This window comes from Mastomys coucha, unplaced genomic scaffold (genome assembly GCF_008632895.1).
Source record: "Mastomys coucha isolate ucsf_1 unplaced genomic scaffold, UCSF_Mcou_1 pScaffold1, whole genome shotgun sequence".
In the NCBI taxonomy this organism is placed as follows: Eukaryota; Metazoa; Chordata; class Mammalia; order Rodentia; family Muridae; genus Mastomys; species Mastomys coucha.
In genome coordinates this window covers 78,698,692-78,719,294 of record NW_022196891.1, presented here as the reverse complement: position 1 = coordinate 78,719,294, position 20,603 = coordinate 78,698,692, and the positions used below count along the sequence as shown (strand labels likewise).

Genomic DNA, 20,603 nt, shown 5'->3' with positions numbered 1-20,603 from the left:
GAAGAGTAAGACCTTGCTCTATGACTCAATTATTAGGATTTTTCATAATTTACAGATGAAGACAGCTTCAGTATGTTGATTTTACTGGGCTTTCCAAGTTATCATTTTGCAACCTTAAAAGCATTTGAATTACTTAAATTCCTACCAGTAACATGTGACTCCCTGGCTGTCGGAGGACCCTGGTAGTTCTTGTAATATGCTCTACAGCTTCCTTGAAGAATACAACTGAATGAGACATCTGGTAAAAGAAATGTAGCAAAGGAACAAATTACAGGTGTAGAAAAGGCAGGCGAGCACTAAGGTTTTCTGTACAAGGAAACTGGAGTTGGAGTGAGTCTTTAGTAGCATGGTAGCCTAGAGGCAGCTAGCAGTTTCCATCGACATTTAGAGAAAACACGTTTTTTCTTTATGAGACATCACTCGCTCCTTGGCTAATATTCTGGCGAGCTGACCTGGGACTCGCTCCTTGGCTAGTATTCTGGCGAGCTGACCTGGGACTCGCTCCTTGGCTAGTATTCTGGCGAGCTGACCTGGGATTGAGGGAACGGGACGAAGAGCAGGGGAACTGGTTCTAGGTTGCTTTTCTACTGCTCCGAGTTGACAGTGGATGGGGAGACGAAGCTCAGGAAATTGCTCCGTGTATCTGTGATTTGACTGGGACTTCTTTGTGTCTGCATGCCTCTGCTCATTACAGCAGTGGACACAGAGGAAGAGAGCCACCGCCATGGTGTGTCTCTTATTTTGGACCCTGCTGTTATACTCTCTTGCATTCTTAACTCCATTAACTCCATCCAGTTCCCTACAGCTCCAGCTGTCCACCCTGTCCTTGGAGTCAGATGCCACTGGGACAAAGCACAGCTTGAAGTGCAAAGAACTGTGTTTCCAATGTTTCCTCTTTGAAACTAGAGGAAATGCTCCCCCTCCCCCCACCTCAGATATGCACACTTTAAAATATGTGTTCTGTATTCATATACATGCACACAAGTGGACATAGGCATGTTTAACATCCTTAAGGCGTCCGTGGAATGTGTCTTTACCTCCAGAGATGATGAACCCAAATTCTGTTGGAATTCAGTAAGGATGCTGAGAAGTTTATCATAGTTATCGGTGTTCTGGTAGATCCTTTTCCGGTGAGGCTTGTTTATATCCATGAAGTCCACAAATACGATTGGGTTGTTCATCAGACTCTCATGGCTCCAGTTAATCTATTATGAAATAAGAATTCAAAGAGTATTCAGTTACTATTCAAATTCCATTGTCTTTACATTGAAATCCTAGCTTTTACTAAGACCACAATGTATCTGCATAGAAGTTTCTATCAGTCGAACTTCCAACTCTGGCTCTTATCCCATTTGTGTATGTGCGTGCACACATAAGTGCATGTGTGTGTGCTTGTATGTGTTCCTTTGAGCAGTGACACTTGTAGCCCCCTCCTCAAAATAGTATTTTAAAAAAAATACACTGTTACCAAGGAAGCCAAGAATACTGAAACACGGAATACGGTTGTGCCCATGAACAACGCCATGAAGTTGTGTCCTTAGGGTTCAGGACTTGGGCTAAGAGCTCCGTAGTTGGAGTCAGGTGTCCTGCAGGTCCACTGACAATATGGAAGAAGGACTCTCCCTCACCGGCTGTCCCATTACCACTCCAGGCTGTGGCTCTGCACAGGTGCCTTCTTCTTTGCACACTTTAGGTTCTCTTTCATACCAAGGCCACAAACTCTCTCCTATTTGAGCCTCATCGTTGTCCTCTTCTCTAAAACCAGCCAGAATAGATGACTCTTTCCTCCCTCATCCACTGCACGGCTGTGTATACCAGTTGGTAGAACACCAGCATGCTCCCCTGCAGCTTCTGGTAGAACACCAGCATGCTCCCCTGCAGCTTCTGGGTTAAGGTGGCTGTGGGCAGTCTCCACCCATTCCAGTAGTCCTTAGCATGTGCCTCATTTGCTGTCTAGACCTGGATGTTCCTGATGGACATTCAGGAGTCACTTGCTTAGTCAGTGATGGCTAAGAGACTATATGACACCAGGCGTCCTGTGTTTGAATGATGACATCACTTGACCAGCTGTGGGTAACTGTGTGTAACCTTACTGTGCTCTACACTGTTGGTCAAGTGAGGGTAATAACAGGGCCTCCATTGCAGAGGTGTTATGAACGAAGATCAAAGAAGGATCAATGCATCAAGCTCTTGAGTCAGCGCCTCATGCAGAGCCCCCTGTTTAATCAAGAGTCATATTTCACCCTCCCAGAAAGGCCAGTGAGAAATGCTCACGGTAGTAATTCACATCCTTGTGTTCATAAGGACCGTTTGATGCGGTCTTTAATTTGGGGAACTGTAGCTGCCTCTGCCACCCACAGGCTGATGGCTGCTAAGGGAAATCTGGTTCCCATGAGCTCGCTCCCTCATCATGCACTGCCTTTGTGTCTGCTCCTCACTATGGTGAGACCTGAAAGCAGACTTGTGGGTGGCGCTTACAGGGTGGCCAGGAGTCCTCCCAGGGAGGGAGCAATGAGCTGTCTTCTGATTTTCATCTTGTTAGCCTGTCTACCCCTTCACCCATTCTTTTTTAAAACAAAACATTATTACGTGTATGTGGGTACATGTGACCTCAGCGGACCACTTGTTGAGGTGGGTTTCTTTCCTTCCAACTTCATGTGGGTCTGGGTCTAGAACTCAGGTTACCAGGTTTGCAGGACAAACACTCATCTGCTGAGCTGGTTGGTCATCCCCAGGCCCCTGCTGAGCCGGCTGGTCATCCCCAGGCCCCTGCTGAGCCGGCTGGTCATCCCCAGGCCCCTGCTGAGCCGGCTGGTCAGCCCCAGGCCCCTGCTAAACTGGCTGGTCAGCCCCATGCTCCTGCTGAGCCTACTGGTCAGCCCCAGGCCCCTGCTGAGCCGGCTGGTCAGCCCCATGCTCCTGCTGAGCTTACTGGTCAGCCCCAGGCCCCTGCTGAGCTGGCTGGTCAGCCCCATGCCTTCATGCCTTCTTTACTCATTCAGCCTAGATATATTTGTTGAATGCTTATGTTAAGCTGAACTCCAGAGATTTATCAAGAAATAAATCAGTGATTCTGTCCTCTCGAAGCATGTAGATTGGAAAGAACTAAGGCAGGTCTTTGACAGACAAGTCCAACAGTCTTACAACATAACAAAGAAGAATCTAGAAGGAGGCTGGCACTGGCCAGAAAAGGTTACCAAAATGTCAAAGTACACACTGAATTTAAAAAAGAGATCCACACTGTAAATTGACAAATTGTAGCTTTATATATGTAGAGAATATAATGTCATTACAATGTGAGATAATAACTAAATTTGCTACCTCAAATATGTATCATTGTGTCCAACAGTTCTCACAGACGTCTCCAGCCTGTGTAAGAGAGGCACCATTGTCCTGTTCTTACTCCCGCCTTCCCTGCTTCTTAGTGCTGGACCTCTTTAGACTTTGCTCTTAGTGGGACCAGCCTTTCTGAGCCGGCAATGTCTCACTTAGTGTGATGTCCAGGACCCGAGTCTTGAACAATGGCTAGGGGTGAAGCACGGGAGGGGACCTTTAACTGTGAAGGCGGCAGCTGTGGAGAATAAGCTGCATTCTGGTTGGAATACAGGAGTGTGTGCTCAGATTTCTGGCATACATCAGGCATGAACACTAAGGCCAACACTAGGGCATCTTGATGGTGGAGAGAGGGAAATGAATGCCTGTGAGGAATGGTTTCCAGCATGTTGAATATTTCACAGTCCCAGGGCAGCATGATGCAGGGTTAGAAGTCTAAACCTATAGATTCAAATCTCTTAAGGTTCATGTTATTTTCACCAAATTCCTTGCCTGTATTTAAAATATAAGGGGGCTAGAGAGATGGCTCAGTGGTTAAGAACACTGACAGCTCTTCTGAGATCCTGGGTTCAATTCCCAGCACCTACATGGGGGCTCAAATCTGTCTTTAACTATAGTTTTATAGGGTCTGAAGCCCTCTTCTGGTGTGTAGACATATATACAGACAAGACACCTATATATATTTAATAAATGAAGATGTAGGAGTACTTTTCAGTATAATAGCTTAGATGTATCACTATTATTAGAAACAATTCTAAATGATCTTCACGAACCATACATCTGACAGAGGGCTAATAGTCAAAATTTATAAAGAACTCAAGAAGTTAAACGCCAACAACCCAACTAACCCAATTTAAAAAATGGGGCAGGGAGCTAAAAAGAGAATTCTCAACAGAGGAATCTTGAATGGCTGAGAAGCACTTAAAGAAATGTTTGAAGCCCTCAGTCATCAGGGACATGCAAATCAAAACAACTCTGAGATTCCATCTTACACGGGTCAGAATGGCTAAAATCAAAGTCACTCAAGTGACTACAGCACATGCTGAAAATGTGGTACATCTACACAATGGAATATTACTTAGCTATTAAAATTAAAGACATCGTTCCTTTTGCAGGTGAATGGATGGATCTTGAGAATATCTTTCTGAGTGAGGTAACCCAGTTCCAAAAGGACACGCATGGTATCTATTCACTTATACGTGGATATTAGTTATAAAATACAAGATACCCATGCTCCACCCCACAGACCCAAAGAAGCTAAACAAGAAGGAAGGCCCAAGCTAGGAAGCTTGAATCTCACTTAGAAGGGGGAATAAAATAGTTCATAAGAGGCAGATGGAGGGAGGGAGCTTGGTGGGAGAGGGAATGGGGAGGGGAGTTGTGGGAGGGGTGCTCTTCAGGTCATATGTGGGGAGGGGCAGGAGGGATGGCCAGATGGCCATGAGAATGAATGGAAATCTGCAACTGACAGGGGTTAGGAGGAAGGGGACATCTCCAGGATAAGACAGAGACCTGGGATTAGGGAGGTGCTCAGGAATCAATAGGGATGTGTTTAGCTGTGACTCACAGCACTGGGGATATGGGACCTGAAGAGGCTACCTCCTTCAGTCAATCAGGAGCCGCATAGGGTAATCAACCCCCCATCCCACCACAAAACTTTCAACCCAAGATTTGTTTGTCTACAAGAAATTCAGGGATGGGGGATGGAGCAGAAACTGAGGGAATGGCTAGCCAATACCAATAACCAGCCAACTTAGAGACCCACCCCATGGGTAAGCACCAACCCCAACACTATTAATGATACTCTGTTATGCCTCCAGACAGGAGTCTAGCATGCTGTCCTCCGAGAGGCTCCACCCAGCAGCTGACTCAGACCTATACAGACACCCACAGCCACACAGTGGATGGGGCTTGGGGACACTTATGGAAGAGTAGGAGGAGGGACTGTGGGCCCAAAGGGGATAGGAACCCCACAGGAAGACCAACAGAGTCGACTAACATGGACCTGGGGCTCTCAGAGACTGAACCACCAACCAAAGAGTATATACGGTCTGGACCTAGGCCTCCCTGCACATATAGAGCAGATGTGCAGCTTGGTCTTCATGTGGGTCCTGAACAACTGGAACAGGGGTTGTCCCAAAAGCTGTTGCCTGTATGTGGGTATGTTCTACTACTAGCTGGGCTGCCTTGCCGGGCATCAGTAGGAGAGGATGCGACTCGTCTCATAGAGACTTGTGCAAAGGTGGGGAGATACTCAGAGGGGGCAGGAGGAGAGGCTGGTGGGGGAGGGATTGTGGGAGGGGGTGATTGGGAGGAGGACTGTGAGTGGGTTGTGAAGTGAATAAGTAAAATAATAAATAAGTAAATAATAAAAACAGAACAAATTTTTTTAAAAAAAAAATCAGTGAACTTGTTATAGTCTCAGAACTATGAATATACATGTGCACACTTAAAATACTCATATGTGACACATTTGCATATGCTTGTTTATGTGCATGTTTATATAAGTAGAGCTCTGTGGATAAAGCCTGTGTTCTACAATTCTTTTTCAGTATTGTCTCGCAGTGCCCTTCCTTCCCTCCTCCTCAGGGGTCTCTAGATGAGGTGGCGAAGAGCCGACACACTGTCCACGGAGCCACGAGACTCCGTTCAAGTCAGCTGATGATGCTTTTCTCTATGACCTCATTAGAAGAGACACCAAGGAAGCTAAAGGTCAAAGGGATGGAAGAGCAGAGTCTGGGCATCTTCAGTGGGCAGCTCTGCAGGCCCTGGAGAGGGAGGAACAGTGCCGAGGCCCTGAGAAGCCAGAGTCACGGGTAGGAAGCAAGACTCGCTCGTTTTCCTCATAGTTGAAGCTTTGTTCTCAGACATCTTTAAAACCACGTTGCTCTCATTAGCATGAGAGACATACCTGAGGACTTTCATAAAGCAACACTGTGTGTGTGTGTGTGTGTGTGTGTGTGTATGTGTGTGTGTGTGTGTAAGATTCTACTTGAGATGTTTCCCAACATACCTGCAGATGATTCTGTACTTCTGTTGACAGAAGCTGATAGAAAAGGTTCTTTTCCCTGGGTTCAATCAAGCGATCATGAAACACACGGCTGGCTTCGTGAACTAGGAGCAGAGCAATCATCTCTTTGGAATTAATTACGTTCTTGTCTGCCTGCATCAGTCCTAGCAGAAGCTGAGAGATCAAGAGGCCACACATGACCAACATTTGCAGGTGTAATGTTATATAAACACATAAGCTTTCCAAGGTAGGATTCACCAATTTCTGACAGTGACAATCTGAATGTTTTTATGGGACGGGTGAGTTAAAGCCAAAGAAAATTGCTACAGGACGACTTGATAGTGTCTCAGGATCCTCGGAGAGAGGAACAGAAGCCATAGCTGGGCAGATGTTGCGAGAACAGGCGACAGGGAGGGACTTTTTATTAAAAACTTTTCTTTTTTTGTTTTTTTCTTTGAGACAGGATCTCACTCTGTGGCTTTGGCTTGCCTGTAGATGAGGCTGACCTCAAACTCAGAGATCTTCCTGCTTCTGCCTCCGAGTACTGGATTAAAGGAGCCACCACAGCTGGCTGTGAGATGCTTTCTAATACTGATGTATTCAACATTTAAGTTTAGATTAAGAACACCGGTGAGATGAGGGGGGGATGGGATAGAAGGGCTTTCTGAGGGGATAAAATTTGCAATGTAAATAAAGAAAACATCTAATAAAAAAGGTCACTAAGTAAGGAAAAAATAAAAGACCCCACCAGTGCAAATCAGGGCTGACCTACAGCAAGGGAAGAAAGATACTGTGTCCAATTCTTTCTTTCTCCCCCTCCCTCCCTCCCTCCCTCCCTTCCTCCCTCCCTCCCACCCTTCCTCCCTCTGTCCCTCCTCCCTCCTTTTTTGTCTTTTTAATACAAGGTTTCTTTGTGTAGTCTTGGCTGTCCTGGAACTCAAAGGATCCCCCTACCTCTGCTTCCCAAGAGCTGGGATTAAAGGCATGTTCTACTATGCATGGCTCCTGGGTAAATGGTTAATTCACGGATATGCATGAAATACATAGGTTCATTCCCTTGCAGCTATAGGAAATTCCCCAGACAAAGCCAAACCAGACCCACACCATGACCTTGTCATTTCTTTTGCCCAGGATCCCAGCTTGTACTGTAACAGCCTCACTGGTGTCGCTAATGGACACTCTGCTTTACATTATTTAAACAATTCTTTTCAGTAGACATTGTGGTACAAATTGCCACTGTGAATGTCCCTTTATATACCTTCTGACAATCTGATGTGGGCAGTACGAACAGAGAGGGAGGGAGGGAAGGAAGGAGGGAGACAGAGGCTCAATGCAGTAAAATTACATTTCAATTTACATGTTAAAAAATAAGCTAGAGAACTAATTTCACAACAAACCTTAAAGATGTCTCGGAGATTAAATATATAGTGGCATTTGGTCGGCGTTGGCAACAGCTTCTTACAGACTTCGTAGTATATCGCCATGCAACAGAGGACAATCTGATCCCTGCATTTCTGAACCTCGGGTACGAAGTTATGGATGGAGAAATACATTCCCAAGTGAGTCTTTAAAGGGAAAACGTTATGTTTAGTTGAACATGTAAATGTGGGCTGTGGCTAGTATTTACACCAAGCCGACTTGGGGACTGTGCACAGAGGGTTAATTTTACTAAGATGGGGGTGTAAATGCAAAGGCGTCCTGGGTGTGGGAAACAGACGATACCAGAGATCGTGGCTCGTCACATACATGGCCTACAAGGGATGTAATGTGTGTTCTTTGGGGACAATTTGGTGGCCCAGCTCTGTGCACATCAGTTGTGGCAAGTGATAGAATGTGACTTCATCTGGACGGTTATACACACAGCCCTTTCTTGGAAGAGTCCAGAAGGTCCTCACTGGAAAAATGGCTCAAACACTGAAGGACAGAGGAATTTATACATCTGATGTGTGAGGCTTCATAGAATGTAGTGACTGTCTTCACAATCAATCCTGCATTTCCTTTCATTGGAAGCTTTAATGTTAGATTAAAGCCAATTTCCTGCAAACCCCTTATGATTCTGATGTAGGTGACCACAGGCTACACTTACAAGAAAAACTGCTTTAGAAGAAAGTAAATGTGTGTGCCAAGCCAGGATGGGTGAGGAGACCCTGCCTCCTATGAGAAAAATGCAAAGATGGGAACACAGGGTGCTCATGCTTAAAAGGTAGTTACCACGAGCCCCATGCCTGATGCACCGGATCCCAGTCAGGTGAATCACCTCTTGGGATTGCATTAGATATATACCACACATATTTCTTAGGAACATTATAAGTGATTTCAATATTGAGATGAGTCATAATAGTCCAGAAAATACAGGAGAAATAATATTTATGAAGGCAAGAATAATTTCTCAGTGTTAGTGGCCTTAAGTCTCATATTTCTCCGTATAATGATCTTAATGATTTTTTTTTCCCCAAGTAGAAGATGAGCCAGGTGGAAAGCTGTGCATCTCAGTGGTAGTCACCATAGCTAGGTTCCTTTATTGCTGTGGTAAGACAACATGACCAAAAGCGATTTGGGGGAGTGTCAGGGTCCTCCCCTGAAGGTCAGGTCCCGAGGTGGGATGAGGTGGGATGGAGGGCCAGAGACTGATGCGCTCTTGTCATTAACTCTCTCTTCCTGTTCTCTCTTGCTCTCTTGGGGCCACAAGCTGATGGCTTCTGGTGACTGACTTCTGCTGAGAGCAGCAGGGGATTGAGAAAAGAAACTTAATTACTTAGGCTCGAGACACCTTGACTCAGGTGCCTCTCACTGGCCAGGCAAGAGGCTCTGAGTTCATTAGCTGTTTATGAGCCAGAGAGAAAGGAAAGTACGCCAGGCTCACACTCAGACATACACACTCTGGAAAAAGGACTACACCTAGCCTTTATTTTTGCTTTCATCTTTTTATAGATTTTTTACACAAAATTCCTCTATGTAAGAAAAAAAAATTACCTCATAGAAACAATGTTATGCAAACAGGAGTTACAGCAGAATATGGATTATAAATTCAAAGCAGTGTTTCATCCTATAAGCTCATTATAAGTTCAGGGCAAGAGTTTTACATGGCCTTGCTTTATCACAGAGTCCACCTGGGCTTCATTCTGGGGCCTGACTTAGAATGAATGTTTTTCTTGATCATTAATGTGACCCCTGAGCCTGTTTTCTCTTCCTAGTGCACTTAGTCTATAACAAATGAAGGCTTACAGAGCTCTACTTGCAGCTTGCATTCTACAGGGGGCTTGAGACTATGTGTATCAATGTAGGAGTTCTCTAAAATCATTATTAGGGATTATGAAGCCATCACTTCATCTAAACAGCATTACTACATGAAAGTATATCTTCATATTGACTTTGTAGGAAATTTGCTCTATAGGGTGGATAAATACCTCGGACATCACTAAGCTATGTAGTAGTGGCAGGAAAGGCATTATCAGCAGTGAGAAGCAATTCTGGGACAAAGTCTCTGGGCTCTTTGCCTCTCAGAGCTCACCCATTCCAGCCATGCAAAACAGTGGGCCATGTCCAGAAAATCCACTGACTTGCCTTTCCTAGATGGCTTCCGTCAGGGAAGATAGGGTCTACTTCATCTTATAGTTCATAATCCACCATCCAAGGGATGCTAGGCCATGGACTCAAGGCAGGGACAAGGAGGCAGAACTGACACAGAGGCCATGGAGGGGGTGCGGCTTATTGATTTGCTCCTCCTGGCTCACTCAACCTGCTTTTTTAATACACCCTAGGACCATTTGTTCAGGGGCGGTATTACCCGCAGTGCGCTGGGCCCTCCCACATCAATACCAATCTAGATCATACCCCACTTTTTAATCCCAGCATGTGGGAGCCAGAGGCAGGTGGATCTCTGAGTTCCAGGCAAGTCTGGTCTACAGAGTGAGTTCCAGGATAGCTGGGGCCATGTAGTAAAACTCTTTTTCAACCCTTATACACAAAAAGAGAAGATATACCATTCCCAGGTATGTCTAGGCTTTTGTCCAGTTGACAAGAACCAACCAGTGTAGTAGCATACGATAGCATTCTTGAGAACCTGGTTCTATCCCAGTGGAGGGAGGGAAGGAGGGACAGCCAGATACATTACCTGGAAAATAGTACATATGGCTCTCTGTGGAGGATGAGGCAACACTAGCATGGAGAAGTGTTTGAGGAGACGGGGACTAATGTCATTCCCACCGGCAGAAGAGGTATAAGCAGCAATCAGAGAAATATCTTGAATACTCTGTGGGAAGAGTTTTGAAAGGGGAAAACATTTGTAAGAAGTAAAATAAATATCCATATCTCAGCCCCAAGTAGAAGAATTTAGGCAGACACTCAGATTACTATTTACTATAAAACAAAAATTACAATGGTAAAAGAAACCTGTGTCCTTACATGTAACCTGTCAATAAATGTAACGTCAAGCTACTTCTAGCAGCCTTTCTAAATGCCATCAGGAAGTAGCCCATTTAAAAAAAAAAAAAAGACAGTCCCTTCCAAATGTAGAAGGAAACACAGGGGAATATATCATGACACTGGCCCGGGCAAGGGAGCTCACAGGCACAAGACTAACATAGACAGGTGGGATTATCCTAAGCTGGAAGTTCCAGCATAGTGCAGTGGTTGATAGATGTTGTAAGCAGATGCTGACAAAGGGTTACCATCTAGGGTATACAAGGAACACAAAGAGCCCAACAGCATCCCTGCCATGAACAATCCAACTAAAATCTGGGAAACATTTTAACACAAGAAAACATATAAACAGCAGGTGAATGAAAATAAATGTCACATGCATCATTGACCATCAGGGACATTCAAATAAAATCAATCATGAGATATCATTTTATCCCAGTTAGAACAGCTACTAGCAAAAAAGACAAGAAATGGAGAATGCTGATGAGGCAGAGGTCTCTGAGAAGAAGGGAATTCTCATAAACTACTAGAGGGACTGAAATTAGCACAGACATTAGGAAGCAGGGCACAGGCGCCTCATTAAATAAAATTACCACATGTTCCAATGAGCCCACTGTTGAATATATATTCGTATACACATATTCAACAGAGATAAAATCAGCAGATATATATAAAATATATCTGCATTCATTGCACTATTAGCAATAGAAAACAAAAACCAGAATCAATTTAAGGCCCACTAATGGGTAAAGAAAATATGGTGTATATATGCAATGAAATTGCACTAAATCTTAAGAAAAGGAAGTCCTGCCATTCATAACAACACGAATGATCCCAGAAGACTTATGTTAAGCAAAATAAAGCAGACACAGAAAGACAAACACTGCATGACCTCATTAATTTGGGGGATCTAAAAAATGTAATAATTCTAACTATAAATGTTTTAATTCCCCAATTAAATAATGTAGATCTGTAAGTTGGATATTGTCCTGTTTAAAAAAATACAGCTGATTCAAAAATAAACTCTGAGAGAAAGGATGGAAGTTAATCAACCAACAGATGAAAGCAAAATCCATCCTGGCATAACTATTCTGATAGCTAATGAAGTATATGTCAGCTGAAACCTATCAGAAGACATACAAAACAGCTACCACATATTAACAAATAAGCAATACACCTAGAAGCTGTAAAAATTGTAGGTACATGTTCTTTAAACATTAGGACTTTAATAAAACATTAATGGACAGAAAGGACAAATGGGTCCTGATATAACAACAATGTATGACGTCAACACGCACTCTCATCAATCAGTCAATAAGGGAACTTCAGAATAACCTACACCATAGATTACATGAACTTAACAGACATTTGCAGAACAGTTCAAACAACAGCCATGAAATCCATATTACTTTCAACGGTAATATGGAACTTTTAAAAACTGTCTACATTTTAGCCCATAAGGCAAGTCTCAGAAAAAGGAAATGCATTGAAATAATTTTTTTTTATGGAGCTACTATGGAATAAAAATCAGAGAGAAGAGAAACACCAGAGATTAAACAATGTACTCTCAAATGACCAATGAGTAACTGGAAGAATCAGGATAAAAATAAAAAACTTCCTAGAATCAAATGAAACTGAAAGCACAGCTCATCGGAGTCTTTGGGATGCAATGAAGGAAGCTGCCAAGGTGCAGTTTGTAGCTGTGAATGTTTATATTAAAAAACCAAGAGGAGAAAGTGGAGAGGGGAGTGAATTATATACCAAGAATAACTATACACATATATGAAAAGATTGTAATGAAACTCCTTATTTTGTACGATGACTTAAAAGGATTAAGAAATAAGAATCAGATTCCACATCAATAGCTTAATGATGCATCCCAAAGTCTTAGAAAACCAAGAACAAGCCAAACTCCAAAGTAGCCAGTTAGAAAAAAGCAATTATTCAATAAACTGTCTTGAGAAAGCTAGACAGGTGCACGTAGTAGAAAAAAACCCAGCCCTCATAGTAGGAGAATTTTATTTAGTTATACGGAAGAGTGAGCCTGATATAGCTGTCTCCTGAGAGGCTCTGCCAGAGCCTGACAAATAGAGGTGTATGCTCGCAGCCAACCATTGGGCTGAGCACGGAGTCCCCAATGGAGAAGTTAGAGAAAGGACTGAAGATGCTGAAGGGGTTTGCAGCCCCATAGGAGGAACAACAATATCAACCAACCAGACCCATCAGAGCTCCCAGGGACTAAACCACCAACCAAAGAGTACACATGGTGGGACTCGTGGCTCCAGCCTCATTTGTAGCAGAGGATGGCCTTTTTTTGGGCATCAATGGGAGGAGAGGCCCTTGGTCCTGTGAAGGCTCGGTGCCCCAGTGTAGGGGAATGCCAGGGCAGGAAGACAGGAGTGGGTAGGTGGATGGGGGAGCACCCTCAAGAAGCAGAGGGAAGGGGAATAGGATAGGAGGTTCCAGGGCGGAGGACCAGGAAAGGTGATAACATTTGAAATGTAAATAAAGGCCCGGCAGTGGTGGTGCACGCCTTCAATCCCAGCACTTGGGAGGCAGAGGCAGGCAGATTTCTGAGTTTGAGGCCAGCCTGGTCTACAGGACAGCCAAGGCTACACAGAGAAACCCTGTCTCAAAAAAAAAAAAAAAAAAAAAAAAAAAAAAAAAAAAAAAAAAAAAAAAAAAAAAAAAAAAAAAAAAAAAAAAAAAAAAAAAAAAAAAAAAAAGAAAGAAAGAAAGAAACGTAAATAAAGCAAATATCTAATAAAAAATAAAAAATAAAGAAGAGTGAATGGGGTTGGATATATGTTTTCATGGTTAGGAGTGTGTATCTCTCTTGCACAAAACTGAAGTTCAGTTCCCTAGCCCACATTTTACAGCTCACAACTAGCCTTAGGTCTGTCCAGCACCAAGGGATCCAATACCCACTTCTGACCTCCATAGGCAACTGCAGTCAGGTGCACATACCCATACAGACATGAACTCAACAGACATAATTAGAAATAAAAATAGAAGAATGTAGTCAAATCATTTCAAGGGCAGTAGATGGAACCAAAGGTCACTATTACACAAAGACAAACTCATAAAGAAAAATACTGTGTTTTCTAGATTTAAATATAAATCACACACACACACACACACACACACACACACACACACACACACACACGACATGGATGTATAAAGGGCCCATGAGAGGAGAAGGAAGGATATGAACGAATAGGGGAGGGAGAATTCATCCTTGACATGAAAGCAAAAGTGAAACTATTTGGGAGGAGGAGGGAAGGGACTAGAGAGGGAGGGGGATCAGGTGGGGGAGGAGGGAGAAGGAAGAAGGAGGGAGACAAATCAGAGTGGTGCAATGGTATGAATGTATAAAAATGTTCAAATGAAACCCATTGTTTTGTATGCTAATACAACATCAATTAAAACACAACCTAGGATCCTATATACTCCACTAAAGAAAGGTGATCTCAGAGGACTGTGAAGGGGGTAGTAGGGACAGACATGGGGACAGGCTGGACAACAGACACCAAGTTACAGACAGCAGGAAAAATGATAGAGTTCTACTTTTCAACTGGGTCACAGCTTACTGTACATCCCCAAATTACTAGTTGAGAGGATTTCTGGATGCCATTCTTTAAAGGGAATGGAATGATAAATGTTTGAGGTGACATATGAGCTATATGCTCCAATTTCACAGTTGCATCTCATATAAATATAGCGAAATGTCACACTGTACCCATGGGTATGTCCAATTATTCTACATACATTAAAAAATAAAATTAAATGAGGAGTTGTTGGAAGATAAGCAAAACATAACGGAGGATCGTATTGGTGAGTTGAGTGATCACATGAATGCATCTGTGATGGCCTGGGATGAATAGATGCTGGAGGTAACATTGTTATGACCCTGATACACCACAAAATTACAGTGCTGGGCTGAGTAGAGCCAGAAAGAACCCAGCCTACCCTGATGGGGCATTGTTGACACTCTTGCTTCCTCCCATGCCCATGCCAGGGCTGCAGAAATCTCACCAAACACCCGCTAGGACTATACTCCGGTCACTTTAGAGATTTTGTTCAGGCCGTGTGATCCAGGACCCACTTCCTGTTTTTATTTTTTTTCCTCTCTCTGTGTTTTTCACTGTTCCTAAATTGTCCCTAGAGGGCTCCATTGGGGTGCCTTCTCTCTGCTTTAGGTGGATTGTAACTCACACAGTCTGGCTGGTGTCTGAGCCAATGCACTAGCAAGTACACTTTATCTGGGATCCTAACTTAAGCCTGCCTGAGATATGAAACTATTTGCAGTACAGCCATCTCATCTTCAAGGGAGAGATCCAAGGATCAGATAGCTGACACTGGCCAAGCCAGTTTGGTCAGTTTTGGACCAAAGGGCTTTTGATTTCCCGAGAAGGAATCAAAAGAGGGCCTCACCATTAGCAAGTTCACATAAACAGGATTTCTCCATTCTTCACTCAGTCTGCTGTAAGCATCCGTGGACATTTAGTGAGGAGGAAATCTGAGGCATACTGTACCTTCCACACGTTTCTTTCAGTGTCATAAATGCCTCCCATATCTATTAACTGTCTGATCAACTCCAGGGGGGGCTGTGCTCCACTTGTGTCTGGTACCGGCATATTCAAGTCATCAATAAATATGACAAGCTTAAGGGAGACAGAACATTTAAATATATTAATTAGTACCACCTTTAAAAAATTATGAAGTATAGATATTAATTATGATATTGCTCAAGACAGAAACTGTATGCAATAACCTGTTTTTTTTTGTTTTTGTTTTTAAAGACTTATTTATTTTATGTACATGAGTACACTGTAGCTGTCTTCAGACACCAAAAGAGGGCATCGGATCCCATTACAGATGGTTGTGAGCCACCATGTGGTTGCTGGGAATTGAACTCAGGACTTCTGGAAGAGCAGCTGGTGCTCTTAACCACTGAGCCATCTCTCCAGCCCACAAATAGCTTTGCTCTTAAAGACTAAAAACAGAAGAGCAAAGCTCTTTTGTAGATGTGGTCATGGAGGACAGGGAGTGATAAAAACAGCAGGAGCTCTGTCCACACTTGGCCCCTGGGACGACTGACTGCACGATGCTCTTAGGGGATGGTTTGATGCTGGCTGATAACTCGGCTTAACTGCAGGGCCTACTTCTTGAGTGTACCAACTTATTCAGCATTTTCTTATCATGGGCTTGCTCTTGGCATTGCTGTAGGATTTGGCTTTTTTCTATTTCGTACGTACTCTGGGTTGGACAGGAAGTTGAGAAACACATTCCAGTTTTTAAGTCTATATAACTTTTTGCCTAAGAAAATATCATGCATCCACGTGCAATGACTATAATCCCTGTGTAATGAACTCTCTTGATTGTTTTTATGTTTTGTGAAACAAAAATACAGATAGCTGCTTTCATTCCTGAATTGTTAACCATTATTGTTGCTGTTATTATTTGATAAAACTGTTTCCCCTCCTCTGGCAGTCATGTTTCTTGAAGCCTGCATTTTCTAATGGTGTGATTATAGGTTGCTGAAACCCTTTCAAAGTCCCTAAAGTTTATTCATGTAAACAAAGATCTTATCAGTTTTATTGAAATTTTCTCTTTAAGTCAAGGGAAGCTGAAGCAAGCCATTAAGGTCTGCTAGAGGTGGCACAGCAGTGTGTGCAGGGTTCCTAGGATTCCCATGGGAACCTCTTGAACCTGGGCTAACTTCATGGTATTGAATGGGAGTCAGGGATCATAAATTCCAATTGCAACACAGTGAACGGACAGCAGATCCCATGCCAAGCAGACTGGAGGTGAGAATAGAATAGGAGATTCAGTGCTCCAGTCTCTGAGTCGGTAAGTCCTAGATGTCTTTCTCTCTGAGCCTCACTCAGTAGAAGAAAATGAGCTAGAAGCTACAGCGACAAAATCCCAGCAGCTAATTTGAGTTTCCGGCCAATCTTTATTCGGATTTTGGCTTACTTTTCTGGTCTTAGTCCCACCCAGGACAACTCATTATATTGGAAGAGAATGGCCCAGATTTGAAGGTCAAACTTCCTATTGTAAGTCTTTTAGCAGTGCCCAGGAGTGTGCATTCTCTTTTTTAGTAACTAAACCAAACCAATCCATTCATCAGTTAGTGTACGTAGGCGGCTTAGAGGGGCTGCATTACCCTGTTGTTCTTCGGTGCTCCCAGAATGTCTTTGGTTCTTCTTACTAACTTCCGTAGAAGCAGCTCCTTGGTTTTGGCGGCTGTTATGGTGGTGGTAAGATTTATTGTGGAGGCTATAATTCCTTTATCATTTTTAATGGTGCTGTCATCTGCTTTATCCTCTTCTTTCTTTGTAACCTGCTCTATGATGCCAAAAAGACAAAAAGAAAGAAAGGAAGAGAGAAAAGAAGGAAGGAAGGAAGGAAGGAAGGAAGGGAGGGAAAGAAGGAAGGAAGGAAGATAGAAGGAAAAAGAGATTTTTGATTTGTTTTAGGGTGTCCAGAAGTGTGAAATTTAAGGAATTTTATTTTGTTGTTGACCTTTAAATGACAGTGCTCTGAGAGAAGAGCAGCAGCTTAGAATGGTTCTAGACTTTTCACTGTAATCTGCATGTGGGCAATCGCAGGACATGTGGTGGCGTGAGCTCTCTGTCATGGATGTTAGATACTTCTGACTGAATGCTGACTGGAAAGCGGCATGCAGCCCGTTTTCTGTTAGTGCTCATTCTCAGGGATAAGAACCACCCAGGGGCATGCGTGGGATGATGCTACGGTGGCATAAGACCCTAAGCCACAGCTGGCACTCCCGTTTCTGTTGTGCACCCTGATACAAGATCTATAGAACCACAACATTCTCCTGTGCTGTGTTGAGAAGCGGGGGAAGACGAGCCTAAGCTAGTACCTCTGGATTACATCTGCACTTCTACCAGGAGGGCAGAGCTCACGGCTGATGCCACCACCCACAGCCCCCTCCCCTGGAGCCACTTGTACCTGTTCAGTAGTTTGAATGGGTCCTGGACAACTTCCCACAGACTGTGTTTGAAACCAACAATTCCAGATTTTACCCTGTGACTCCGCACAGTGAGGAACGGCTGGCATGTGGCTACAGCAGACAGTTGTGAGCCCATGACTTCACACTTACCCAGGCTTCCTCTAGTTGTTTTGATAGTCTCGCCAACCAAGATGTTGATATTCTGCCTGAGGCTGTTGGAATCAAATGTTTTATTAAAATTAGTTTATCATTTCAGCTGTAGTATTAAAGTCTAACCAAAGTAAGAGCAGATTATTAATTTTACTTAGATTTCCCACAAGAAAACATTTACGGTTCTCTTCGCATGTTTATAGTTTTAAGGCCTCTCCACATTCCACTTTCTAATTCAGCTGAAAAACCAGGCGTCTCTAATATTTGAACAATGTGACACCTAATTTTAGAAATGTGTATTTCAGAAATTTTTATCTGAAAAACTTAGGTTTGTATTTTTCTTTTAGGAAGAGGCAGACAGAATACAGAATGATAGGCATAAGTAAAAAGTCTATGTTTCATAAATAGATGATTTATTTCTATTACAACACACTGATACTATGCAAAACTTTGTGAGTATGCATTTTCCCCCCTAGGAGGAAAATAGTTTATAGCTACATTATATGTTATGCAAAAAGATGTGGTTCTAAACTTAAATTTAAAATAAATGCTCTTTCTCTGATTTAAAGGAATGGATCTAGCTGTTAACATCTTGGAAAAAGTGAAGATTTTCTTCTAAACAAAAAAATTAGTGTATACCAAATAAGAATTGAGGTGAAAATCAGTAACCGAAAAAAATTCCTCATCTAAGCAAAACCATGTCAGAACTATAGAGTTTCACACTAAATTCTAAGGCTCACATACTAACAGACACGGAGGTAGAAGGAATAGTTACAGACTCATTTCTCAAGGGCTAGCATGGCCCTGGTAAGAAAAATGTAAAGAAAATTTCATGACAGTATCGTTTAGCAGCACAGGCTAAAAAAAAAAAAAAAAAAACTTCAACAGAAAGCTAACAAACTCAAATTCAACAGTGTGTCAAAGAGACCACTCATTCTTCATGATCAAATGGGACCTATCCCTGGCATGCAAAGATGGTCGGACATACGCAAATGAGTGAAAGTGATACATCATAGTAACAGAATAAAAAAAAAAAAAAAAAAAAAAAAAACAGCTACAACCATCATCTCAGTAAGGAATCACCATGCTGAAAATTCTAATGAAGTCAACAAGTTACACAAATACCCCGAACTCTGGCCGGGTCTTCACGGCTTAGAAAAGTAATGCTGTTACAATGTTTCTACACCACTCCCAAGCAATGCTGAATGGAAAGACAGAGGCGGTGGAAGTCATCACAGGGCTGGAGAGATGTCTCAGAGGTTAAACTATGGCTCCTGCAGAGGACTGGAGTTTGGTTCCTAGTGGTTGGGTCAGGCAGCTCATAAAGACCCATAACTCCAGCTTCGAGGCATCTGTTGCTCTCTTCTGTCCCCTGCAGGCATCTACATTCATATGCATATACCCCCCGTACAGATACATAGTTTAAAATTTTTTAGCCGGCCGGTGGTGGCACACGCCTTTAATCCCACCATTCCCAGGTGCTTTTAATCCCAGGCAGAGGCAGGTGGATTTCTGAGTTCGAGGCCAGCCTGGTCTACAGAGTGAGTTCCAGGACAGCCAGAGCTATACAGAGAAACCCTGTCTCCAAAAACCAAAAAATAAAATAAAAATAAAAAATTTAAAACTAAAAAAGTATATGACATGGATGCATATTAATCAAAATAGCCGGGTAGTGCCATAAAAGGAGAACTAAACCAGGTGACAAGGGTTACATTCTGAACAGTTAGAATATGAATACTAAGTAAGAATATGAAGAAAGTTCAACAGGGAAGCAGAAAGAAGGGTAGGTGTCAAGGGCTGAGGGTGAGGTGGGAGTGAACGGGGTGTCTGCCCAAGGGTGCAAATAGGAGGAGTCCGATTTCAAGGTCTATCACATGTGTATGGAGGGCACAGCAACATGATCTGCAAAATTGCTGGAAACACAGACTTTTAAGTGTTCTCACTACAAAATGTAAGCACATGAAGTGACGGGTATGCTAACCAGCTGGCATAATTTTACAATGCATTCATATATCTAAAGAACCCATCCTGTCTCACAAATACATACACTTACTATGCGTCCATTAAACACAGACATTAAAATTAAGGAGAGATTGGGAGAATATTTTTCTCTTATTGCCTCATTTGAAGAATTCCCATCATTATATAAAAGATTTACTTTGTAAGAACAAATTCAACAAGCATACGTCAAGGACACAGTTTTACCAGATAAGCCAAATTGAAAGTTTAATATATACAACCTTGATCTTTTCATTTCATTATGTAACAGGACTTTTCCTAAGATTGACCCATATTTGATATCGAGTGTTCCTCGGCCCTCTAATTTCTTAAGCATCTTGTTGATGGTAGTAGTCTTCCCGACACCACAGTCTCCTAAAGGTGAGAACATTAGGTTAGAACCACACGCCTGGAAATGACACGTCTGTGTGTTAAGGTGAACCAGCATCACTTTTATCCCTTTGAAATTTGCACTGAAAGCATGTTTTTTGCTTTAAAGTGGAGAAAAGTTCATTGGGACTGTAATGTGAACTTTTAAATCATTTGAATTATTTATGTTTCTTACAAAAGATTCATTAGGAGATGCTTATAATTTTTACTGAGTGTTCATTTAAGTGCATCACAACTCTTTCTTTCTTTCTTTTTTTTAATTTTAGATATTTTCTTTATTTACATGCGAATTTCTCCATTCCAAGTTTCCCCTCCAAA

General features: G+C 42.7%; 1 protein-coding gene and 1 long non-coding RNA gene across 10 annotated transcripts in view; one reads left to right on the top strand and one right to left on the bottom strand.

Annotated features, from left to right (window-relative positions):
• Positions 1-20,603, bottom strand: part of Dnah14 (dynein axonemal heavy chain 14) — a 230,250-nt gene that overhangs the window by 73,572 nt on the left and 136,075 nt on the right. For all 8 annotated transcript variants that reach the window (XR_004109335.1, XM_031336881.1, XM_031336892.1 and 5 more), the window contains 9 exons: positions 20,138-20,270; positions 17,898-17,959; positions 16,938-17,119; positions 15,304-15,432; positions 10,458-10,595; positions 7,741-7,908; positions 6,347-6,517; positions 1,038-1,205; positions 146-238 (listed from right to left, as the gene is read on the bottom strand). Coding sequence is in view for 7 of the 8 variants with exons in the window: in XM_031336881.1 (XP_031192741.1) it covers positions 146-238; positions 1,038-1,205; positions 6,347-6,517; positions 7,741-7,908; positions 10,458-10,595; positions 15,304-15,432; positions 16,938-17,119; positions 17,898-17,959; positions 20,138-20,270 (1,244 nt within the window). In the remaining variant the exon portion in view is untranslated. The remainder of the gene's footprint in view (positions 1-145; positions 239-1,037; positions 1,206-6,346; positions 6,518-7,740; positions 7,909-10,457; positions 10,596-15,303; positions 15,433-16,937; positions 17,120-17,897; positions 17,960-20,137; positions 20,271-20,603) is intronic.
• Positions 6,026-20,603, top strand: part of LOC116067939 — an 18,992-nt gene continuing 4,414 nt past the window's right edge. Inside the window, exons 1-3 of one of the 2 annotated variants that reach the window (XR_004109364.1) lie at positions 6,026-6,149; positions 6,377-6,590; positions 6,807-6,986. This is a non-coding gene — a long non-coding RNA (uncharacterized LOC116067939). Of the gene's footprint in view, positions 6,150-6,376; positions 6,591-6,806; positions 6,987-20,603 lie in introns of those variants that run through there. The other variant, XR_004109368.1, reaches the window with a different exon arrangement.